Raw genomic sequence first — 27,258 nt, 5'->3', positions numbered from 1 at the left:
TTTCATGATAAATCAATATTTTTTGGTAATTTCTGTTGCTCAAAACACTGTTTATGAAGTGATTTATAAATTTGAAATCATTCTCATAGTCATTCTCTTTTAAATTATTCATTAACTGGGAAAATGAATATGTTCCTCCTTTGATTGATTGATTGATTGTAATTGTAGATGGACAGAATGTCTTTATTTATTTTATTTGTTTATTTTCATGTGGTGCTGAGGATCAAACCCAGTGCTTCATGCATGCTAGGCAAGTGCTCTATCACTTAGCCACAGCCACAGCCCCTGTTCCTCTTTTTATTATTCCCCAGAATTTTTACTTGGTAAGTATCTTTACCAACAGCCACATAAAATTCTGTGTCATGGACTACTGCTTTAGACTACTTGTTTATAAAAGATGGAAAAAGAAAATGAAACAGTCTTAATGCAGCAGTGGATTCCCAGATGTATGCTCACTGTACCAAGATTGAATAAATATATTAGCAAAGAGTTTGAATAAGTGCTTAAAAATAAGGATATGTTTTTCTTCTTACTGTAGTACATAGAGTACTTTCAGTCTACCTAGAGGTTTCTGAGTTTATTAAGAAAATGTTTATGCTCACTATACTGTATAATTCACAAGTCAATTGAGTAAAACATAGAAAGCAAATTACAAGTTACCAAAACATTAGTATTAGTAGTTTAGTACAGCCATGTTTTTCTGAGCATCTCTCATCTAAATATTAGATAATGAGGAAGCTGTCCTGGCTGCTTTGGGAATGGAGGCGGGGTCAGGAAATCCCATACCAGTCCTCTACAGGGAGCAAGAAGACCCACTGCAGATAGTGCCTCTACATGGGCAGACAAAGTGACAGTTTGGCTGTGCTTTGCTGTCTCAAATTTAGTGACCAAAAGAACAGAATTGTTGCAGGAAACTCTTTTGATAGTTTCTTAAAATCAGAATGTCCCTTTCAGACAACTTTGGTCCCTTATAACAGAACCTGAATATAGAAAATGAAACAAAGATATGACAAATGACTTTTTAAACTATAACTGTGGCTTTTAAATTGTTAATACTGTCACAGTGTCATATAGGCTTTGTTTCCCTAGTGTCTAACAATTGCTTAACAACTATTTGGGAAGAGAAGAATCTAATTTTTGTTCTAGGAAGAGTCACAGAAATGAAATTATGTTTCCCTTTTGCTCACTGGAGAGCTTTGGAGTCTTTCTGTAGAACTGACCTATCATGTAATTTCAAAGTGTAATGCAGTGGTTAAGTGCTTGCCTTGCATGTGTGCGGTACTGGGTTCAATCCTCAGCACCACATAAAAATAAATACATAAAAAAGATATTGTGTCCATTTACAACTAAAAAAATAAACTTAAAAAAAAAAGTAATTCAAAGGCACAAGGCAAAAAAAGGCCCTCACCAAGATAAGACAGGAACCAGAATTGGAAAAATCAACAGAAGTATAAACAGTAGCTGAGGGTCTATCCTTCACTTGCTAAGTAAAAGTAATGTTGCCAACATATGCAGACCCATTCCAGTGGTTCTCCAAGTTTCATGTTGGATTTGTCCAGAGGCTACATGACATGTGATAGTCATTGTTCTGACAGGTAACAATGTGTTTGTATATTCTTGTGCTTTCAATTTTTTTTATTTTCAGTTTCTACTATGATAAATACCAATACATATAATCCACATGACAACAGATTTTTTAAATTTTATTTATTCTAATTTGTTATATATGACAGCAAAATGCAATTCAATTCTATTACACATATAGAGCACAATTTTTTGTGTCTCTGGTTGTACACAAAGTAGAGTCACACCATTTGTATCTTCATACGTACCTAGAGCAATGATGTCCATCTCATTCCACCGACTTTCCTACCCCTATGCGTACCCCTTCTCCCTCCCCTTTGCCCTATCTAAAGTTTGTCTATTCCTTCCATGCTTCCCCACCATTCCCATTATAGATCAGCATCCTTATATCAGAGAAAACATTCGGCATTTGGTTTTTGGGGATTGGCTTACTTCACTTAGCATAATATTCTCCAACTCCATCCATTTACCTGCAGATGCCCTGATTTTATTCTCTTAATGCTGAGTAATAGTCCATTGTGTATATATACCACAGTTTGTTTATTCATTCATCTACTGAAGGATATCTAAGTTGGTTTCACAATTTAGCTATTGTGAATTGTGCTGCTATAAACATTGATGTGGCTGCGTCCCTGTAGTATGCTGTTTTTAAGTCCTTTGGGTATAAACCAAGGAGTGGGATAGCTGGGTCAAATGGTGGTTCCATGCCCAGTTTTCCAAGAATTTTCCATACTGCTTTCCATATTGGGTACACCAATATGCAGTCCCACCAGCAATGTATGAGTGTGCCGTTTCCCCCACATCCTCACCAACACTTATTGTTGTTTGTATTCTTACCAGCTGCCATTCTGACTGGCTTGAAATAAAATCTTAGTTTTTGATTTGCATTTCTCTAATTGTTAGATATGTTGAGCATTTTTTTCATATATTTGTTGATTGATTGTATATCATCTTCTGAGATATGTCTGTTCATTTCCTTGTCCATTTATAGATTGGGTTACTTGGGTTCTTCTTGGTGTTAAGATTTTTGAGTTCTTTATATAACCTAGAGATTAATGCTCTATCTGATGTGTGTGTGGTAAAAATTTGCTCCCATTCTGTAGGTTCTCTGTTCACCTCGCTGACTGTTTCTTTTGCTGAGAAGAAGCTTTTTAGTTTGAACCCATCCCATTTGTTGATGGAGATTTGGGCCTACTTTTTCTTCTATTAGGTGCAGGGTCTCTGGTTTAACTCCTAGGTCCTTGATCACTTTGAGTTTTGTGCATGGTGAGAGATAGGGGTTTAGTTTCATTTTGCTGCATATGGATTTACAGTTTTACCAGCACCATTTGTTGAAGAAGCTGTCTTTTCTTCAATATATGTTTTTGGTGCCTTTGTCTAATATAAGATAACTGTAATTATGTGGGTTTGTCTCTGTGTCCTCTATTTTGTACCATTGATCTCTACCAGTCTATTTTGGTGCCAATACCATGCCATTTTTGTTACTATTGCTCTGTAGTATAGTTTAAAGCCTGGTATAGTGATGCCACCTGCTTCACTCTTCTTGCGAAGGATTGCTTTAGCTATTCTGTGTCTCTTATTTTTCCACATGAATTTCATAACTGCTTTTTCTATTTCTATGAGGAATGTCACTGGGATTTTGATTGGAATTGCATTAAATCTGTATGGTGTAGAGATTTTCATACCCTAGGCTGAGAAAATAGACTACATTACTGAGTGATGGGGGTGAAGCCCTGCTCAGCATATGTGCACACTCTGGGAGGTATCCTTGATTGAAAAAGTCTTGGATCTCATTCATATCTGTATAACATACAATTAAAGTTCTTTGATCATCTTCAAGTCATAGATTAGTTTCTAACGTATAGTAGACATGGGTAATTTCTATGCTAAATAACTAAATTTCCCCATTAATTGTCACATGATCTGTATATTAAAAATCTATGCTTTCATATTCAAGAGGTAGTTGTGGTATTTTTTCCTTTTAGTTCAAGATAAATAGAGCCAGTTCAATTTCTTAATCTAATTTGAATAGTTTGTTTATATCATAACTTACTAAAGAATAAGTATATTAGAAATTTATTTTTATTTTGTGTACATGATTGCATATTATTTTATATGGAATCCTAAGATACTGCTAACCCTGGTATATGTCATTTGTCTTACCTTTTGCATTGATAGCTGTTATTAATCATATTTTACATTTTGTTATAAGTTTTATATCTGATTTTAGACATTTTGTTTCTTCAGAAATGTGTTAAGGGATTTAATTTGTGATCTATCACACATATGACAAGAAAATTTATTAAGATTTTTCTACCTTTCCCCCACTTTCATTTTAAGTCATTCTGTTTTTTAGATTTCTTATTAATGTTTACTCTTTAACTCAAGACTGGGATAGAGAATTTAATATTCACATAACATGGGAACAATTATTTTTTATATACTGACATAACCAAATATTGAAATTCTAACATTCGTCAGTTCATTTTAAGATGTTGTCACTTTTCAAACAATTACTTATTACTGGCTTTTTTCAAACAATTACTTGTTACTGGCTTTACATACAGTTATTAAAATGATAGTGATGTTCATCAGAATATTGCTAAAATTTCTGTTTGGGAATTACTTCAGCATGGTAAAAGTGAAGAAGGTATAGTATCTACACATAGGGAATCTAAAAGACTACTTAGAACAAAGGTACAACTAAAATACAATTCAGTATGTGATAAATTTTGTTAAAGATATGTAACAAAATTGTTATATCACAGGTGCTCAAGAACCATTTATCACCCCTCATGTCAATTTGGGTTGGGGCCATAGATCTAAATGTAAGAGCTAACACAACAAACTTTTAAAAGAAAATATAAGAAAATTTTAGATTAAGCAAAAACTTATTAGATGATACCAAAGACAAAAAAAGGATAGATAAGTTGGATTTCATTAAAATTTAAAACTTTGGCATTTCAAAGAACACAATTAAGAAAGTAAAAAGACAGCCCACAGAAGGGAGAAAATATTTGCAAAGCATGTGGATAAAGAACTAATATCCAGGAGTTGAGGGAGATCTGGCTGCAACATCTGTCACCCCATTGATTGCTTCGGCTGATCTGGCTGGCTAGGCAGATGTCCCTTACTCCATCACTGCTTCATATGCATCCCTCCTGAAGCTTCTGTCTCAGTGAAAGAGGACAACCTTCCTTGATTGAGGAGAACCATTCTTCAGTCAAGGGTATAGCTGTACTTCTCTGCCTAGAACCTCCAAACAAGCCCTCAAGGAACTAATATCCAGAATATGTGGATATTATAACTCAAAAAGTAAAAATATGAGGGGCTGGGGTTGTGGTTCAGTGGCAGAGCACTTGCTTAGCATATGTGAGGCACTGAGTTCTATCCTCAGCACCACATATAAATAAATAAATAATAAAGGTACATCAACGACTAAAAAATATTTTTTTAAAAAAAAGAGTAAAACTATGAATAGCCCAATTAAAAAATAGACAAATAGTTAGTACTGTAGAAAATGCCTGTAATTCCAGCAACTCAGGAAGCCAAGGCAGGAGGATTGAAACATCAGAGTCAGCTTGAGCAACTTAATGAGACCCTGTCTCAAAATAATTAAATAAAAAGATCTGGAGATGTAGCTCTGTGTTAGAGCATTCTTGTGTTCAATCTCCAGTATTGAAAAAACAAAAGAGCAAATATTATATTTTATAACCTTATTTGTAGCTTGTGAGGTATGTGGTCTTGGGCAGGTTGTTTTGCCTCTCTGGGCCTTAGTTACTTTATCTGTAAAATAGGAGTAACAGTAGAATTGACCACCCAGGGTAGTTGTGAGGATTAAATGAGTGTATCCAGGTAGGATCCTTGGTACATAGCAAGCACCTAAGACCAACACTTACTCTGACGTGCTGTGCTGCCCAAATGTGGAGAGACATTCTGGGACAGCAGGTGTTAGTTCAGAGGATGGGACTATTTCTAGGCCCTTTAGTGACAGGAAGAGGCCCCTGCAGGAGTGGGAGGTATAAGACATCAGATGCAGAGGTAGAGTTAAAATTCACTGTCCACAGGTGAGCAGCGAGATCAGGATAGCCTTCTAATCTGTGTGAGGACAACTCAGTAGTTACTTGGCACCAGTGATTGGTCCCCCCACTTCCTTGACCTTGGAGTTACCAAGTCTCAGTGTGTCCTGGAGCTCCAAAATAAGCTAAATCAGAGTGACCACCATAAACAAAGGGACAGGTTATGTTGGCAGGCTTCCATTCAATTAGCCATCTTTCCTAATGTTCCAGGCACTCAGCTTTGGGTGAGGCTTTGGGTGAGGCAGAGGCTGGCTAAATGCTCACCAGTATCCATTTTCTCTCCTAATTATACAGCAAAGCAACATCTTTCACCTCCATTGTATCTAGAAAGGGGCAATAAGATTAGGGGTAGTCAGAGCAGTGTAGGAAGAAGTGACATCACCACTGTACCATCTTCCACACTTATCTTCCCTCATCTGCTAGCCAGATGCAGACATACAGTAGGAGATTCCAATGATGGCATTGCCTGGATCCCTGAATCATTTCATGGAAGGCCATCTGAGCACCTTGTTGGACAATGATGAAAGTAAACAATAAGGCTTTTATTGCATTTTTTTAGGGAGAAAGGGTCTGAATAGGTTGTTTTTTTTTCCAAAAAAGATATTAAAAATAGCCAATAAGGACATGAAAAAATGCTTAACATCATTAGTCATAGGGAAATGCAAATCAAAACCAAATGAGATACTAGGATGGCTAGAATCAAGAAGGCAGCTAATAACAAGTGTTGGCAATGATATGGATGGAGAAATCAGAATTCTCATATTCTGCTCATGGGAATGCATGTAAAATAGGTACAGTCACATTGGGAAACAGTTTACAGTCTCTGAAAAGATTAAACATAGAATTACCATAACCCAGCAGTTCTGTTCCTGAATTTAAATACAAATGAATTGAAAACATATGTCCACCCCAAAATGTGAATGTTCATAGAACCATTATTTATAATTACCAAAAATGGAAACAACCAAAATGTCCATCAACTTATAAATGGATAAATAAAATGTAATGGTATCCAACAGTAAAAAGGAATGAAATACTGATAGGTTCTTCAGCATAGATGAAACTCAAAAAGACATTATGCTAAGGAAGAGAAACTAGTAACAAGACCCCTATTTTTCAGTCCCATTTGTACAAAGTGTTCAGAATAGGCAAATGTTAGAGGGACAGAAGGTAGATGTATAGGGCTTGGGGGTGTAGGCAGAGTGAGATGTGACTGCCAAAAGAGGCAATTTTTATTTTGGAGGGATTTGGAAATGGTTTAAGATAAGATTTTGGTGATGATTACACAACTCTGAAAATACTAAAAAGTTTTGAACCATGCTCTTTCAATTGGTGAGATATATGGTTGTGAATTATATCTCTATGGAGCCATTTTTTTAAGTAGTATTTAGAGGACTAGAATAGAGGAACCAATTGGTGGATTAATAGGAAATGATATCAGTTTGACTGCAATTATGGCACAAAAGTGATTATAGGAAAATAAATTTTACACTTTGAAAAAATATGTTCAAGGGGGCAAAATTTGTTTCTTGAGTAGTATCTTCACTTTAAAAGTGCTAGTCAATTAGATATTCAGTTACACGAGAGTGTATTTCTTGGGCTTGTTTAAGAGCAAAAACTGGAAAGAAGCAAAATATTCATCAGTAAGTATCTACTTAATGTATGAATTCATCCAATTTACAGTATTCTGCAGCTGGTTTTTAAAGTCAATTCAATTCATATAGGTTTATGTAAAGGTATCCATATATAAATCTGGTTAAAAATACTTTATAAGTTACACATATATGTGCATGCTTGAAAATATGTGTTAAAATTTCTAGGAATAATGTACAAGAAGCTATCAAGCAATGGTTAGCTCTGGAGAGTCAGATTGAAGGAAGGAGAAAAGATAACTTACTTTTTATTTTTTGTAAACTATTCTATATAATATATACTTCTATGTACAAAATTATACTGCATACTAGATTTTACATACACGTACATGTGTAAAATGTATAAGATTATATCATGGTATATAAGAGTTGACTACAGATGCCAAAAGCTTAAATACAAGAAAATTGAATCTTTTTTTTTTTTTTTTAGGAAAATTGAATCTTAACAATAGAGATTTAACCCAGAAAAGCATGTTGCTTTCACATCTTTAAGCTGATGTAATGCACAAGTAATGCACATTTCCTCTATATACTTTTTATAGACATAGATCTTAATTTTTGCCAAATACACACATACCTTCCTTTCCCTTCCTCCTCTCTTTTCTACCTTCCTTCCTTTATTTTCTTCTGACAGTTTGGATTACAAAGTTTTAAAGAATTTCTACATACTTACTCAGTTTTCTCTTTTAAGATCTCACATGAGAACATAACATTTCAGAACTAAGAAATTAATATTGTTATAGTACTGTGAATACTGAAGTACAAACCTCATTTGGATTTCACCAATTTTAACATTAATGCTCTCATTCTTTTCTGGGATTCAACCCAAGATACCACATGAAATTTTGTTGTCATCTCCCCTTGAATCTTCCTTGTCTTTCATGATCTTGACATGTCTAAAGACTCCTAATCAGTTAGTTTGTAGAATCCCTCAATTTGGGTCTATCTGATGTTTTCTTAGGATTAGATTAACATTTTGTCTTCTTGAGGAGCATGCTGTAGAGGTGATGCACCTCTCCTTTATCATATCAGGGGATGCACAATATTGATATATATTGCTGGACATGTTTACCTTGATCACTTTACTAAGGTGATATCTGCCAAGACTTTTTACCATAAAATTATTTTTTCCTTTGTAATTGCTATATATTTGTGGGGGAGATACTTAAACTACTATTTCTGCTTAAACATTTCCCCACAAATTTTAGAAATTATATGTGGATCTTGCCTGCAGCATCTATCACTGATTTACTGGTGATTTCTGTTTTTCTCGTTCTTTAACATTTATTAATAGAAATTGCAAGGAGAAGTTACCGTATCTTCCCACTGTATTTATTTATGCAATTATTATTTGTATCAATATAGATTCATGGCTACTATTTTATTCTTTGTGATATGATTCGATACTGTTAATTATTATGTTGCTTGTGGTGTCCCAAATTTGACCACTGGGGACTCTTTCATGTTTCATCCTTTGCCCTCTCGGTATACTTCATTTTCTGTTGTGAGACCCTCAGGATGCTCCAGTTCATCTGGTCTTTCCCTGCCCCATACCAACTAGTTCTCCAAGGAAGACTGTGAATTTCTATCAAGATTTCTATCAAGAATTTCTATCTAGTTAGTTTCATAATGAAGGAACAGTATAAAACACAAATTAGAGCCAAATATTGAGAATAAGATTGGTGAACATCACTCAGACAACAACTTTGAATGTAAATAGATCCCAAGCCCCACATTGATTAGAATTTATAAGTTTCTTTTTTAGTTTATTAATTTTTCCCAGATATATTAATGTATAATTGACTAATAAATGTTTTATAAATATGTTTTAAGGTGTATAACATCGTGATTTATTACATGTACACATTGTGAAATGTTTACTATAATCAAATTTAACACATCCATCACCTCATAGTTATCTGTTTTGGGGAGATGAGAACATTTAAGATCTATTCCCTTAGCAAATACAGTATTATTAACTACAGTCAACATATTGTGTAATAATCCTCAGAACTTATAACTGAAAGTTTGTGTACTTTGGCCAGCATCTTCCCCTCCATCCCAACCCCTGTCCCCTGGAAACTATCTCCTACTCTACTTCTTTGTGTTCAGCTTTTTTTGATTCCACAGATAAGTGAGACAATATAGTCATTCTCTTTCTCTGTCTTGGTCACATAACATAACATCGTCCAGGTTCATCCAAGTGGAACATCTCCTTATTATGGCTGAATAATATTCCATCATCATGCATACACCATATTGTCTTTATTCATTTATCTGTCAGCGGGCAGTGAGATTGTTTCCATATCTTTGCTATTGTACAACGTAAATGTGAGAGTGCAGATAATTCTTTGAGATTCTGCTTTCATTTCCTTTGGATACATACCCAGATGTGAGATTGCTGAGTCATATGGTAGTTCTATTTTTAATTTTTAAAGAAAATTCTATACTGTTTTTGATAATGGTTGTACCAATACAGTTAATATTAAAAATTCAAATGAGCAGTCTCTAGCATGCAAATAGAGCAAATCCTTGCCTTCCATCCCACCACTTTTCCATAAGACCACGTCTGACTTTAACATAAGACCAATTTTCAGGGTTGTGCTATAAGTTGGCTGGGAAACGAGAGTTTTCTGAGAATGCTTCTAAGGACAACATTTAGTTGAAGGATTCTCATCTTTTTTTTTTTTTAAGAATAATTTTTTCATTCTTAAAAGTACAGATTGATTCAGGAGAAAAAAGTTGCCTTCTCTTTTTTCCTGGAGGGGAAGTTTGCCCTGTTCCTTCTTAAGGAGTATGGTAGAATATTCTTTTTTGAGGACTTTAAAAAATTATTAAAAATACTTAAATAACTTTTATGTTCCTTCCTGTCGCATATAAAAAGAAATAGGATGTGTTTGAATTGAAATCTGGCAATGATTAATTAACTTTCTAAGTGAACTTTAAAGAATACAGAAAAAAAATAACCCATGCATATTAAATTCAGTAGTAATGTGTGATAGATTTGTAAAAACCAATGGTCGTGGGTTTTTCCCCCTTCTCATCATAGTAAAAAAAAAAAAAAAAAAAAAAATTCTTAGAGCTGATATAAAAACACCTTTTCCTGAGATATCTTCCAAGTTTCCTTTTATTTAAGAAGTCCCTTTTTAAGTTTTCTGTTTACTCATATCTTAATTGTTTCTCCTTCTTTTTCTCCCTTTCTGCCTGAATTCATAGTTCCTAATAGGAAGAAAAGAAGTCCACTATTTGGAATTTTCTTTGATTTATCCTTGATTTACATGGCAAATAGAAAGCAGCTGTCTATTTAAGCATCTAATTCTTGAAACCATAGTCCCCTCAAGCGTCATCTGGAAATAATGTAGCTTGTAAAACAAAGCTAAGAAGAAAAGGCAATGTTTGTTTTATGTGGGATGAATGATTTCTGTTGGGGTTCTTTAATTCGGCTATTATGAGGGTTATTAAAAAGCAGTATTACAAAAGAGGCTTAAATGAAAAGAATTTTTTGAGCTGGTATCTTATTATTACAGTTGATTATAGTCAAAGCTACAAATGTTTTATAAATGGCACTTTATTTTAGTTTCTGAGTGGAAATTCAATCCTTTCCTTGATTGACTTTATTTCTGAAAACAAATTGTATTTGAGAATTCAATTCTGGCGGTTTTTTTCTGGAAATTTTATGGATTTCTGCAAAATTCTTAAGAGAAGAATCCTTAACAGGAATATTTGAGAATCACCTTATAAATGAAAAGAATGGACAGGAAAAGTATCTAGTTTATCTAGACTTAAGGTTATATTTAAAACTTCAGAGAACACCAGAACACTAGATAGAGCTAAGCCTTAAAGTGTTTCATAATTTATTCTTAGATTATTTGAGTTCTGAGATAAGAATTTGGAGATTTCAGTAATTGGAGTCAGTATACTTTGGGACTTAACAAAGCAAGGTAATTGTGCTTTGATGCTCATTAGAGGCCATTTCATGATTGGAGTATATTGGTTTTCTTGATTTATTTAATACAACAAAGCATCTACTTTTGCATGGTTGAGGTTTAGGAATTAAATATTCAGAACTTGAGTGTACTTGGAACTACCAAAATGAATGAGCATGTTCATTTAAAAATCCACAGGACAAAAATGTTTAATTATTTTTACATGTTTGAGTTACCTATAATCTCTATCTTCTGGTATCTTCTATGATCTTAAATTTGAATTTGCCTGAGGTCATGAGGTGTGTATTGTGTTGCTCAGTATTTCATTTAAGGTACAGTGCTCGTGATCAATGCAGTGATTGAATTAATGATATATTGTCTCTGAGTTGTGTTTCAAGCTTGTATTAGTCAGCTCAAGACGCCACAGCAAAAAAACCATAGACCGGGTGGCTTATACAGTTTATTTCTCACATGTCTGGTACTGGAAGTCCAAGATCAGAGTGCCAGCACAGTTGCATTCCCTCTTGATATGTGCTCACACATGTTTTTGTCAGTGTGTGCACTAGAAGAAGGATGAGATAAGTTCTCTGGTGTCTTTTTCTGATAAGGGCACTAATCCTTTCAGACCATGGCCTTATGCTTACTACCTGATTACCTCCCCATCTCCAAACACCATCCCTTTGGAAGTTGGAACCTCAGTATGAAGTTTGGGACAGGGAAGGAACATGGATATTCAGTTCATAACAGCCTTAACAGTACTGAGCATTAATAATCAAGTATTATCTCTTTTAAGAAGTTTCATCTGGTCAGTGAATTCAAATTAGAATGACTTTTGTTATTAGTAGTGCTTTAAACCTACATACAAAATGACTCATTAACTAATTCTAAGTCCAAATTTCACATACCCATTATAAATGCCCATAAATTACAAATGTTATCTGGCTTAACAGTAGTAGTATGAGAGAGTAATATATGCATATTCCCTTATTCTTTCATTCAACAAAAATTTAGTTTTCAAAGCACTATTCTGCCCAGTGACAATAGACATCTCTGTCCTCATGGAACCTTTGTTTCAATGCAGGAACTTATAAAATACTAGAAAATTATTAAGTCCCTTTGGAAAACAAAGCAGAATAAAGGGATTGGGTGTGCTAGGAATGAGAAGGTAGCCATATAAGTGGGTGGTCAGTGAGTAGGTACCTTATACAGAAGGCGACGTTGAGCAAAGAACCAACAAAGAAGCAGAGAGCCACATAGCTATCTAGAGGAAATGTGTTCCAATAAGATAAAACAGTACACGGGTTTGGGGGCAGGCACCCTAGTAAGGTGTTGTGGCTGGAAAGGAGGTTATCTGAATCATGTTTATAGTCATCCCGAACAAATGCTTATTGAGGAGGGACCCAGGAACGTTTTGGATGGAGCAACAGCCTGTGGATTAGAAGACTTGAGTTCTATTTTTGGGCTAGATTTAATTTACTATGAGTTTGGGGACTTACTTTGCTATTTTGACTCTTAATGCTCTGCCTTTACATTGTATCTTATGGTAAATTCTCTGTGTGGTTTCTACTTTTTTTAACATTTATTTTTTAGTTGTAACTGGACACAATATCTTCATTTCAGCTATCCATTTTTATGTGTGCTGAGGATCGAACCCAGGACCTTGCATGTGCTAGGCAAGCACTGAACCGCTGAGCCACAATCCCAGCCCCTCTGTGTGGTTTCTTTAGTGTTGGAAATCTCTGGTTCCATTATTTCCATGAGGATACTCTGAAAAGAAATTATGGATATACTTCAAGTTAGATGCTGGGAAGGAATGGGGAGGGGGGAAGAGGTAATTAGCTAATTTCAAGAATGAATATAGATTTCTTTAAATATTTCTTGTTCTGTGATGTAATTTAAAAACAATATTTTACATGATTATAAAACAAAATTTAAAAAGAGCAATCTCTAAAATTGAAATAAATTTACCTAAATATATGTCTAGTTAATCAGACATCTAAGTGACTCGTCATTTCTAGTATGCCATACATTCAGATACAACTGAAAAATTATCAAACTGTTTTACTAATGATGTCTGAATAGAAACCTTGGTGTTGTTATTTCAAGATGCATTCGTGGTAACAAAAGATAAAGCAAATGAATAATTGTGAAATATTATAATTGTGTTTTTCCATTGTCCTTGGAAACCTGGAATCTTGGTATGGAAACATTATATGCTAATATAAAATAAAGCAATCAAGTAAAACCCCTTTGATCTTGAATTTGAATAGGATGTAACTGTATGGACTCATTTTTTGTTTATTAATGTTTTGAACTATGTCTAGTCATTCTGCTTCTGTCCTTTGATCTCATGAAAACAGTGATCTACCCAATAAAATATCGTTGAGTATCCCCCAGCAACCAGATTTTCACTAAAAGAAACCAGAGGAGAACATTGTATAACAAAATAGTAGAAAAGGAGAATTTCCTCTTTAGAGAAATATTACAAGTTTATAACTAATAATAAAGGCAGCTTGCGGTAGCACATACTTGTTATCCCAGCAGCTCAGGAGGCTGAGGCAGGACAATTGCAAGTTCAAAGCCAGCCTCAGCAACTTAGCGAGGCCCTAAGCAACTTAGCAAGTCCCTGTCTCAAAATAAAAAATAAAAAGTGCTGAGGATGTGGCTCAGTGGTAAAGGACCCCTAGGTTCAATCCCTGGCACAATAAAGGGGAAAAAAAACTAATATGGAGAGAAATTTGAATATCACCATTTTGAAAGCTTTAATAAATTAGTGGATCCAAGCATTGAACATCATCAATGGCTGCTGACTTAGACAACTGTACAACTATACATCGTGTTCCTTCTAATGTAGAACACTCTACCACCTATGAAGTAGTCTTGTGAAAAAAAACAAAAAAAAATAATAATAATCTAAGCCTCTAGATTTTGTTACCAATTTACCAGAAATTTGCAGAACAAAGAAACATTAAATACCAGCAAAATCAAGATTGCAGGAAACTATACAGGACAAATAACTGTTTATTCAGCTGACAAAGTGCCATGAAAAAGGAGAATAAAATACACTTTAATAAGGATGAGTTGCATTATAGAGACTATTTTTTAGATCCTCATGTCCTCTACCCACCCCTCTTTCTCAGGAATACTAGGGATTGAACCCAGGGATGCTTAACCACTGAGCCACATGCCCAGCCCTTTTTTTATTCTTTGAGTCATGGTCTCACTAAATTGCTAAGGCTGATTTTGAACTTGCAATCCTCCTGCTTCAGCTCCTGAACCACTGGGATTATAGGTGTGCACCACAACATTCACCTACATCCTCATTCTAACAAACTATCCTTTAAATTTTTTCAACTTATATAGAAAGCTGAGCACTCATGAGATTTGATGATTTTCAAATATTCAGTATTAATTTTTTATATGGAAAATGGTACTGTGTTTATAATTTAAAAGAAGACTCCTGCCAAGTGTGGTGACATACAACTGTAATCCCAGCTACTCCAGAGGCTGAGGCAGGGAAATCACAAGTTTAAGGCCAGCCTAGGCAATTTAACAAGACCCTGTCTTCTCGAAGTAAAATTAAAGACTAGGGAAGTAGTTGAGTGGTAGGGCACTTCCTAATATGTGTGAGATCCTGGGTTTAGTACCCAGTACCGCCCCCCCACACACTCCCCCCTCCCCCAAAAAAGAAGAATCCTTATCTTTTAAAGGTATTTATCAATACATACATATGGCTGAAAAATATGCTTTGCTTTGAAATAATACTTGAGGGGAGGAAGTGAATGAAGGTAAAGAAACGAGATTGACCGTGAGGTGAGGGGAGCTTCCGACAATGAGGTAGTAATTATGCCCTCCTATTTATATATATATGAAATTTTCCAATAAAACAAGTTAAAGAGGTTATACAAGTAAGAGTATACTTAAGGTTACTGAACTGTATACTTAAAAATTGTTACATTGGTAAGTTTTATGTATTTTACCACTGTTTTTTAAAATATTAATATGGGCATTGGAATCTGAAAGAACTAGATTTAGCCTTTATATGACCTTGACCTTCACTCCTCTGATCTTTGATTTTTCTATATGTTAAATAAAAACAATAATACCAGCATATAGCTCAGCTGGTAGAGTGCTTGCCTCACATGCACAAGGCCCTGGGTTCAATCCCCAGCACCACAAAAAATAATAATACCTAGCTCATGGAATTGTGAATATCAAATTAAATAGTGCCTAGAGAGTACTTAGGAAATATCTGGCATATTGTCCTCTGTAAATCTTAGCTGCCATTGCTGTTTCACTACAGCTTCTACTCCCTGAAAGATAGAAACATATATATCCTTGATTTGCCTATCACTGAAAACCAAAGCATATTATGAAGAAGCCTATTAAAAACTCCTCTTGCCCAGTGCCTTGTAACATAATGATACACTGCCAGTTAGACAGTTTGTGTTAACTCTCAGTCTTAGCATTTAATAGCTGTACTCTCTAGGTTAGTATTTAGTGACCTTGGTGAAGTTTTTGTGTTCTCTGAACTTTCATATCTATAAAGTGAGGATGCTAACATCTATGCTACACAACTGTATTGAATGTTAGTGATTATACATGTGATGTTCTTGGCACACTGACTTGATCACAGTAGGTTTTCAGTAAATGATAGATACAGTCATTGGTCAAATGCGATTATCATTGTTCAGGTACAGAAAGTAAGACAAGGACTTATTTGTATATCCTTCCTTGGCAAAATCTGTCTGAACATGAGAACAGTCTATTTCTTATTTAACAAGGGGAGCTACGGAGACCCCAAGTGCATGGTATCAAGTAGGCATATCTTAAAGAGGAAGAAATGATGAATCCATTATGGACTAAAGATTGAGAGTGAGGTGAGGATTAAAGCATGTCCACTGGATTTGGCAAAACAGATGATACCTAGGCATGTACTATTCAAAAGCAGTTTTGAAATAGTATAAACTGATAACTAGATTAATCCTAAAAAGATTATTTTAAGTAATAGAATTGTAAATTGAAGTCTCTACAAGAAAGGATATAAAATTAATATCCTTTTATATTCTTAATCTCCTAATTTATATTCTTAATTATATTTTATTACTAAGTATATTATCTCCTAATTTTATATTCTTAATCTTCTAATTGCCTTAGAATATGTCTATGCACCTGTCCTATTTTTTAACACACTCTATGAGTACTTGTGGGGACTCATGTAATAGACCAGCTTGTTTAAAATACAAATTTGATAATCAGTACTTTAATAACAACTTATATACCTCATAGTAGCTAAATATCCTGATTAATTTTCTTTAAACATCAGATTTTAAGTTGTTACACTTAATAAAATAAATAAGAAGCACTAGAGTACAAGTGATTTTCATATCACAGGTTATAGGAAATACCAAATGGCCTCATCAAGCACTAGAATTATTTCCATGAGATTTCAGGATGCATTTAAGTATTTCTTATACTATAGAGGAAGCCTTGCAGTGGTCAACCCATACATAGCTCAAAGGAAATACTCCTTAAAAGCAACTATAAATGTGTTTTTGCTTTACAAATGTTTGTCATGTTCCTATCAAAAAATATAGAGGAAGAGGTTTTGAGAACTGAGTATAAATGAAGGAAATGAATGCTGTGTAAAAAAGGATGACAACTCTGTGTGTGTGTGTGTGTGTGTGTATGTTCTGTTCATTCGTTCTGAAAAAGCTTTAGATTATGGGGGTTTTTTTCTTCTTATGCTTTTATCCTAGTGTCCTTACTATTATATTACTTATGTAGAGCCTTCTGTCCATTGAGTTCAAAGCACTTACAATCATCAAGTCATTTATTTCTTGGATTTATTGAATGGGCGCCCATTGTTCAAAAGCCTGTGGGCGTAAGCACAAAGTTATAAAAGCGCAAATTAAATGTAATAGCACAGGAATAAGAGAGAAAGCCTGCAGGATTGCCGCTTTGCCTATTGGGAATGCCAGACTCTTAAAAAGAAAGAAAAGAAGAGAAAACAAAAGAGAATAAGAAAAAGGAAAAAACCAACAACCTAGGATTCATCATATTGGAGAGCTACAAAATGAATTTGTCAGTCAAAGGGAGGGAATGACCATGGGGTGCAGTTCAGAGAGGCCTAATGGAACTTAGAGGGCACTCTGAAATATGCTGTAGCTTCACAGACCCAGATTTTTACTCCGTTAACTAACCATGAGTAGTTCCTCTTCTCTCTTCCTCATCTGACAAACAGACATGCAGATAGAAGGGGATTTTGTTAATTGCCATTATCTCCATGCAGTATCATAAAGTTTGAAGCACCATCTTATTCTCAGATTTCCTGCTAATTTTGTTTTTATTTCCTTCAACAATTGAGCCTAGAGGAAATCCATTTCTTTTCAGTGTTTCCTTCATACAGTGAATTTAAAAAAAAAAAAAAAGATATTTTCACAGTTTAGTGAATCAGTAAAACCTTAAGCCTAATCTAGAATTACTTTAATAGAGGAAACGCCTTATTTTTTGAGAGTAAGAAGTCAATAAATAATGTAAAAGTATAGAATTAAAAGTTAGAAATAACAGCAAACATTATTTCAAAATAGAAGATAAAAATATTGGAGGAAACAGCTAAAGTGGTTCAGAGTACTTCCCCCTAGTACTTCAATACTAGGTAATGAGTATTGAGAGGAGGCAAAGGACATGTTAGGAGATGACTCTGTTTTAATTTTAATAGTTTTCTGAACATTTAAGCTGTGTTTATTACTTTGCTGAAAATTAAAAATTAAAGCAGAAATTTAGGGAAAAGAAATATAAGAACAGGAAAGCAAACCCTCATGTACAGTAAATATTTGGAATCATTTTCAAAATTGTTTTTAATATACTGTTTTTGAAACTTAGCTTTTAAAGTAATGAACTCATCAGCACCCTCACTCGCTTAAGCATAGTCTAGCTTTTGGTCATTCAGGAGAGACTGGCAAAAAAAATGACTGATACATTTTGTATTCCACAGTTAGGCATTGTCTCCTGCTTCTGGAATTCTGCTTCATTTACATAGAAATCTGATGACACTTAACTGATGAAACTCTTGAAAATATAATATGCAGGTTTTTAATTTATTTATTTTAATTAGGTATCTATGATAGCAGAATGCATTTTGATTCATTGTACACAATTGTAGCACAACTTTTCAGTACTTGGGTTGAACACGATGTAGCATTGCACCATATGTACAGTCATTCATGTACTTAGGGTAATGATGTCCATCTCATTCCACCATCTTTCCTGCCCCCATGCCCCCCCTTCCCGCCCCTTCTCCCCCTTTGCCCAATCAGAGTTCCTCCATTTTTCCCATGCCCCCCCCACCATTATGGATCAGCATCCACTTATCAGAGAAAACATTTGGCCTTTGGTTTTTGGGATTGGCTTACTTCCCTTAGCATGATATTCTTCAAGTCCATCCATTTACCTGCAAATGCCATGATTTTATTCTTTTTTAATGCTGAATAATATTCCATTGTGTATATATACCTCAGTTTTTTTATCCATTCATCTATTGAAGGGCATCTAGGTTGGTCCCACAGTTTAGCTATTGTGAATTGAGCTGCTATAAACATTGATGTGGCTGCTGTTTTTAAGTCCTTTGGGTATAGATCAAGGAGTGAGATAGCTGGGTCAAATGGTGGTTCCATTCCAAGTTTTCTAATACTGCTTTCCAGATTAGTTGCATCAATTTGCAGTCTCACCAGTGATGTGTGAGTGTGCCTTTTCCCCCACATCCTTGACAACACTTATTGTTGTTTGTATTCTTGATAATTGCCATTCTGACTGGTGTGAAATGAAATCTTAGGATAGTTTTGATTTACATTTCTCTAAGTACTAGAGGTGTTGCACATTTCTTCATATATGCTGCAATCAGCATATATATCATCTTTTGAGAAGTGTCCACTCAGTTCCTTAGCCCATTTATTGATTGGATTGTTTGCTGTTTTGGTGTTAAGTTTTTTGAGTTCTTTATATATCCTAGAGATTTAGTGCTCTATCTGACGTGCATATGGCAAAAATTTTGCTCCCAAAATATAGGCTCTCTCTTCACCTCATTGTTTTTCTTTCTTTTGCTGAGAAGAAGCTTTTTAGTTTGAATCCACCCCAATTATTGATTCTTGATTTTATTTCTTGTGCTTTAGGAATCTTGTTAAGGAAGTTGGAGCCTAATCCAGCATGATGAAGATTCTGGCCTACTTTTTCCTCTGTTAGGTCCTTGACCCACTTTGAGTTGAGTTTTGTGCATGGTGAGAAATAGGGGTTTAGTTTCATTTTGCTGCATATGGATTTCCAGTTTTCCCAGCACCATTTGTTGAAGAGGCTATCTTTTCTCCAATGTATGTTTTCGGCTCCTTTGTCTAGTATGAGATAACTGTATTTATGTGGGTTTGTCTCTGTATCTTCTACTCAGTACCATTGGTCTACATGTCTATTTTGGTGCCAATACCATGCCACTTTTATTACTATTGCTCTGTAGTATAGTTTAAGGTCTGGTTTTGCGATGCCTCCTGCTTCACTCTTCTTGCTAAGAATTGCTTTGGCTATTCTTGGTCTCTCATTTTTCCAAATGAATTTCATGATTGCTTTTTCTTTTTCTATAAGGAATTTTGTTGGGATTTAATTGGAATCACATTGAATCTGTATAGCGCTTTCAGTAGTATATCCATTTTAACAATATTAATTTTGTCTTGTTATACAAGAGCATGGGAAATCTTTCCATCTTCTAAGGTGTTCTTTAATTTATTGCTTTACTGTTCTGTAGTTTTCATTTTAGAGGTCTTTCATCTCTTTTGTTAAGTTGATTCCCAAGTATTCTTCTTCTTCTTCTTCTTTTTTTTTTTTTTTTTTTTTTTTTTGAGGCTATTGTGAATGGGGTAGTTTTCCTAATTTCTCTTTCAGAGGATTCATCACTGATGCATAGAAGTGCATTTGATTTATGGGTATTGACTTTATATTCTGCTACTTTGCTGAATTCATTTATTTATTCTAGAAGTTTTCTGGTTTAGCTTTTTGGGTCCTCTAAGTATAGAATCATGTCAGCAAGTAATGATAGTTTTTATATCAATTGATGCAGAGAAAGCATTTGACAAAATACCAGCACCCTTTCCTGTTCAAAACACTAGAAAAACTAAGGATAGTAGGAAAATACCTCAAAATTGTATAGGATATCAATACTAAACCCAAGGCCAACATCATTCTAAATGGAGAAAAATTGGAAGCATTCCTTCTACAAACTGAAACAAGACAGGGATGCCCTCTTTGACTACTTCTATTCAACATAGTCTTGAAACTGTAGCTAGAGCAATTAGACGAAAGGAATTAAAGGGATACGAATAATATGAAGTTTTAAATGGGACACTTCCTGTACTTCTTTATTCAGGTCCCAATCTAAATTGTTTTTATTTATTCTCCCTTTTTCTGCCTCCGTAGTGTTCTCCACAATTCACAGTTTTCCCACTGGAGTGTAAGCTCCACCTTTACATAAAGTCGGTCAATTGCAATTTTTTTTAAATGAACGATATATTTTATCTGGAAATATTGAGGTTGCTAATGGGTCCCCATTGGGAGAATTGATTAAATTGAATCACTTAGATTGGTAATCTGAAGAAATTAACCAAACTTTCCCACCTGTTTAGATTACATTCAACCAAACCTCCACAGCCAGAAAATCACAGTGAAGCCCAGAATACTGAGAGGGTGTTCATTATCCATATTATCAAGGCTCTTAGGAGCTGCAAGGGATATTCAGATAGCGACTGTTTTGAGATCTTTTGTAAAAGGCAGTTTGTAACCGTGGTGTGTGTGGGTGTGTGTGTGTGTGTGTGTGTGTGTGTGCGAGCGTACGCGCACGCAATGGATGCATTTTTAATTTCTCCATTTGTCTTTGTTTTCTTATTCTTTTTGCTCAATATGTCTGATTCCTTATCTAATCTACTCAAATGTTAATTGACATGCAGAAGCCATTAAAAAGATCATAATCATTCTTTTATTTGACTTGTTGACACACCAAAGAGACTTAGCAGTTCCTATTGGACAATGACCAGTAAATTAGTTCAAATAATGTCACAACACATTTCATATATATATATTTTTTTTCAAATATGTAGGAGAAAAAATGCCTTCTAAAAATTTTTCTTGGAGTGTCATTTTTATTAAGAAGGCAGTTAAATTACTAAAATTGGTTGGTACTACCATTTCCCCAATTCTTTGGAGTTCACCTAATGCCTAATGTGATTTCTTGGTAAAACCAAGAGGTTTTCAAGAAGTTAAAAACTGTTCATTACCTAATAGGATCTTCTGTAATTGTTCCTGTACATGAGTAGGTCCTTGCCAAAGATTGGCAGGTGTCACCTTGTCTCCGTGGTTGCAGCTTGAGTGGTGCAGTGTGTATGTCTGCTGTGAGACTGACTTGAGCTGGTGTGTATCTCATGTTGTCTCTGACTCTGGGTCTTAGGAAGAGCATGGTTTGCCTTACTGAAGAAAACCCCAAAACTGCCTGTTTCTTATTTATAAACTTAAGGACAGATGACCAAATTATGGCCACTTTCATTTATCTGCTGCTAAATTTTCTAACCTCTTTGCTCTTTCTTAATATTCACACAAAATTAGGAAAAGGCAGAATTTCTAGAGTCAAAGGCAAAAGGGTTCAATACATACAGTTGACTACACATTTTTTTAACATTTATAGTTAATAAACCATTTTCAAATAAGTCAATCCTCATAATTTTGCAGTGTAGGTAAGCACTGTGTATCTACTTAACAAGAGAGGAAATTCCACCCAGAAAAGTTAAAGGAGTTGCTTAACCCATTTTGTCCATTGTGCCAGATGTGGAACACCTATAAAAACTTAAATTGAGCAGCAAGTTTACCACTTACGGTAACTTCAAAATAATGTTTGAATATTTATTGTGTTCACAGATTTGAAAACTTGGAATTTGATGGGTTAAGCTCAGAAGCAACTGTTTAGCAGAGTCGGGCCTAGAACTCAGGTCCTCTGACTCCTAGCTCAGTATTCTTTCCATTTCATTGGGGCCAGGCCTTGCTCTGAGTACCATAATTCATCCAGTCCTCTCCACACCACCATGAGGTGGATATAGGAAGGAAGTGGTCACTGGTCATAGCAGAAGTCATGATGTGAAAGTTTGGCACATTCTGGTAAGAGATAATGGGATTAGACAAATATTACATACGTTCATACGTTGTGGAAAACCACCTGTGTCTTCATTATGTGACTTCCTTGAATTGTCTGTATGTTTTGATGAGAAACACTACCAAGTGAATCTTGTCTTTCTTGCTTTTAATTCTGGTACAGGTATCTGCAAGTTTTCTTTAAATAATCATTATTATTGCTTTTACTTGCATTTCATATCTTACCCCTAATAAAATCTCTTTGTTATCCCCATCTTGATACAAGTAGAATAAAGAAGTGCTATTGAAGAAAAGAGGAGGTGGGGGATCACATTCCTTCTTGCCAAATAAAATTTTGACTGAGAATGCTCCTTGAAGAGCCTTGTTTGTACTTCTCCATTAATATCAACTCTCATTTTCTCCTAGGACGAGGGTTCCCTTCATGCTACATTGCCGCAGTCTGGCTGCAGCAAAATAACCGGGGGGTGACGAACAACTTGTGTACATTGATACAGCAGGAGTGGGAGCCCTTTATTGAAGGACAGGAGGGGTATATATACATTCCACACAGCTTATCTTAATTAACATAAACTAGATACAGCAGTCAACCAATAAGAAATCTCCACACTTAATGGCTCGCTGGTGCCACCTCACAAACCACTCCCCCTGGCAAAATGCCAGGCTCCATCTTGGCTTGTTTACAGACCCTAACACTACATTAACAGTTTGGTTTTTATTTTGATTTTTCTTTTATATATTGATAGTTGTTTCTAAAAACGTGAGGAAAAGAAAATTAGGCATCTGTCTCCCTCCACCCCCCAAATTAGCACCACTTAGCAAAATGACAGACAGCCCCAATCCATGAATTGATTGCTAGAATTTGATCCTGAGTTGATCCCTGTTAAGTCAGGTCCTTATAAATGTTTCACATATTAATAAGTTCCACCCCAAAAGACTAATTTCATACCATGAAAACACAAAAATAGATATGAAAATTTTTATTTTATACCCATATAATCATAAACACTGACAGCTAAAAATTGGGTGGTATATATGCTTTTTAGGTGCCTTTGAGGTTTTGAAAAGTATAAAATCAACTGAACGTTTGGACTGACAGTATCTTGTAGTGATGCTTTCTGTGGCAAACATTTATTGTTACTCTGAGGACCTTCAAATTGCTTTTAAAATTAGTTTCTGCCTCAAGAAATAAACTGCAAATTTAATACAGGGATTGCCTCCCAAAGTTTTGAATAGTAATTGCTGGGCAATAGGCAGTTTCCATGGCAACTTTAGTGATCTTTTGCTCTAATTGTAGCAGCAGACTGAGTCACCCCCATTGCCATTGACCTTGACTGAATCAGGAGCATTTAGTGGTTATTTAGACAAAATGTAGGCATTGGAACCATTCATTAGGCAACTGTAACTACAACTTTTTGTCCTTATTGTGAAATATGATTATAATACATTGGGTGTCAAATCAGGCTGTCTTCAATCAGGGATCACCTATATTTTAGCATTAGACTTGGATTATTTTTAAACATATTTCCTAAGGAGATTAACCATTTAGTGTAATAATGGCAGTTAGGTTCTTAAAGATCTCAGGTTCACAGCTCAGAGCATTTCATTGTAACTCACATATTTGTTCTAAATTCAAATTTCAGCATCATGGAAGCACTTCTTTGTTCTTTTTAAGTGCACACTACAGTACAAGTCAGAGAAAGGTACAGTTTATCTTAGTAGCGATAGTATTAATACATCTCCCAGGCACATCTGCTTCTAATGAGAAATTTTCATTCATGATTACTAGTAGGAACAATAGTTTCTTGAGCTAATATTCTGTATTAGACATTGGAGTAGATGTCTTACATATTCATTTTCACTCTACCAGTTTACTGGTAAATAAATCAAGGTTTAGAGTCTTGCCCAAGGTTACATAAGTAGTAGGTGGTAAAACAAGGATTCAGAGGCAAGTCAGATTGACCAGAGACTGGGCCACTAGCTTCCATGCCCAGTGAGGTTTAGTATCCCTCAGATACACTGGCAATAATTCCAAGTGAAATAAATCAGTTTTTTCTTTTCTCCTACTTCTCCTTCTTTTTCCTTTAATGTTAAATTCCTTTGTGAGTGCACACTACAGTACAAGTAGTATACTGTAAATATCTTGAAAGAAGTATTTTTGAGATATTTCCGCATTACAAAACTAGACAATATTTTATAGTTCCAGGGTAAAGTAAAAGCAAAGGATTGCATTTTATTTTATCTTTATTTATGTTCCCAGTGCTTAGAATAGTGCCCAAAAGTCTTGGCATCTGTCCCCAGCAGCAGCTGACCACCTTCTGTAAGCTTGACTGATGGAGTGGCTTCCTTACATCTCCTGTTCCACACACAGCCTTTCTCATGTGCTCTGGTGGAGACCTGTGGAAAAGTGCTCTCAAGTAAGGGCCTTCCTCACTCCACCTGGGGCCCAGCTTCCCAGCTTCCCAGCCTCACCCAGCTGACCACACTTAGCCTTTACAAATTCATTGGAAGTTTAGCAGAGAACACAGCTTCCTCCCATACTCAGTCTAAGGTGTGAGAGTGCCTGTCTTCCTTCTTTCCTTAGAAGGAATTCATTTCACTTGGTTGCCTTGAAAATTTGTTCTCTGACAGCAAGACTTGAGTCTAAATTGTCTGGCTTTTCCTTATGTTAGGCTTGGATAGAGAGGCTTTTTTTTTCCCCCTATATCCTAAGCAGAAGCCCAAGTCCAGGCCCCTAATAATGCTTCCTGGCATTGTCCCAGAGAACCCATTTACTTTACATTTGAAGAAACTGAGGCCCAAGAAAGTGGCTTGCCCAGTCAATGGCAAAACTGAGACTTGAACCCAACCTAGAGCTGCTCTCTGCTAACTTGCAGCTGCACCCATTTTTCCTTTTTACTTCAGGTTGACAAAACCCCCATGTATGATTCTTTACTGCCTTTCTTAGCATCACTGACTCTTTCTCAAGCAAGAATAAAAAATGGCACCAAACATTGTAGGTCTCTGAAGTCAATGCAGAGTCCTTGACAGACAGGTTTAGAGATGATCCTCTGCTGTCCCCACATTAACAATGGCAAAGATAATTAACATGCACGGAGAACAGAAGCAGCAATAAGTTCTTCAGTCTAGAGAATGATTATTTTGGAACTTAGCCTTGCGTGTTTGTACTTTCACGGGGCATTGATTTTCTTCTAAAACCTGACAATGACTCCATTCAAGGTGATGGGATAATTGAAAGTAAATTCTGAATTTGAGGTCACTCTATAAAGATTTTTACTACACTGCATTATTGGTTATACTCATGATTTTCTTTCTAAATTCAGTATTTTTTACATTCCTTATGAAATTGAGACTTGAGAGTAGAGAAATTGTTTAAAATCACATAAGCATTTGTTTTGGCAAATAACTGAAACTCAAGTGACTTACCAAAGGTCACAAAGCTAGTTATTAGCAGAGCTGGGACCCAATTGGGACACTGGGACCTAAGTTGGAGTAAATGGAGGCACTCAGTAGGAAGTCAAATCCATTAAAAAAAAAAAAGCATATCTTCCCAGAGTACCATTTTACCTTTTATAGAACATGAAAGGGTATTTCTTTTTATGATAAAATACTAATACATTTTTAAAAGAATGAAAATGAACATTAATTCTTAAAGCATTTAAATTAAAAAACGAAAAATGCCAGGCTCTGGTGTATACTTAGTCTCTCCTTCTGGGAGAAGGGCCTGGGGAAGGGTGGGCAGCACTATTTCGTACCTGCTTTTCTGTGCCATGATCTGCTGAGGTAATCTAATTGTTGGGGACTGCAGCTTCATTGGATTTTGATAATTTTCCAGATGTGGGAAAACGTGCAAACTTAGTCAGTGCCCTGGTGGCCACCATTATCTTGTCCCGTGCCACCACTGCCTGCACAGCAGTGTCTTGTAAATAGCCACTTCCCAGGGTCCTAGTGGAGGATCCTCGGCTCCAGGAAGAGTGAGTGAAGACCGCTTGGTTTCCACTCCCTCGCAGGAACAGTGGGGCCAAAACACTGCTCTCTTCTCTCCACCTGCCCCTCCCACCTCTTGATGAAGTTTACCCATTGTCTAAGTTGGTCACAGGATCTATTCTTCAGCTGTGATTTTGTATGTAACACAAAGCTAGTTAGAAGCTTGATATTTTGGGACAAATCCAATTCTGGCTACAAATAACATGGTCACAAAGCTTTGCAGTGTGTGTGCCAGTGAATTAACAACATAAAGATAACAAGTCTGTCACCGGAGGATTGCCTTTGAAGGCCAGTGGCTCAGTGACTTTAAAAAGACCCTTGCCTGCACATTTCCTCCTGCTCCCTGCCTTTGGCAAAGTCCTATTAATTTTGTTGAAGGTTTTATTTTCTGCTGAAAATGCAGGAAATTTAGACAACTCTCTTGGAATCCCCCCAAAACTAATACAAACAAGATACATATGCTCCTCCTAAGGAAACTAAAAATAAATGATTTGAAACTATTTAACTGTATAAATTCCCTCTTAAAAGGAAAAGGAAGTTTATAGAATGAAAGGCACTCATTCTGAGTGCTGTTAACTAGATAAAATATTCCCACAACTGCCAACTTGTCTATTAGATATTAAATTACTACTTAACATAGAATTTGTTGGGCTTTCATTCCCAACATGTTCAAATAAAACATGAAATGGGAGTCTTTTTTTTTTTAATCTAGACCTTATTCCTGTCACGGAAGCCATATGTACTAAAAAGAAAAGACCATGAGTACAATAGATGAGGTAACACATATCTTGTTATCTCTCCATATTTTGTTGCTCTGTCAATGAGATTTTTATCTCTGACAAAACTAATTTTGAC

General features: G+C 35.4%; 1 protein-coding gene across 11 annotated transcripts in view; it reads left to right on the top strand.

Annotated features, from left to right (window-relative positions):
• Dym (dymeclin) overlaps nucleotides 1-27,258 on the top strand; it is a 357,093-nt gene that overhangs the window by 255,172 nt on the left and 74,663 nt on the right. Inside the window, exon 17 of one of the 11 annotated variants that reach the window (XM_058573874.1) lies at nucleotides 12,862-13,702. The exons of 9 other annotated variants lie outside the window; for them this stretch is intronic. In XM_058573874.1, the coding sequence (XP_058429857.1) occupies nucleotides 12,862-12,933 (72 nt within the window). In that variant the 3' untranslated portion in view covers nucleotides 12,934-13,702. Of the gene's footprint in view, nucleotides 1-12,861; nucleotides 13,703-27,258 lie in introns of those variants that run through there. One more of the 11 variants, XM_058573875.1, reaches the window with a different exon arrangement.

This window comes from Marmota monax, unplaced genomic scaffold (assembly GCF_021218885.2).
Source record: "Marmota monax isolate L192 unplaced genomic scaffold, Marmota_monax_Labrador192_F-V1.1 WCK01_AAM20220418_F8-fsc00031, whole genome shotgun sequence".
In the NCBI taxonomy this organism is placed as follows: domain Eukaryota; kingdom Metazoa; phylum Chordata; class Mammalia; order Rodentia; family Sciuridae; genus Marmota; species Marmota monax.
This window is presented reverse-complemented; position numbering and strand designations above follow the sequence as displayed.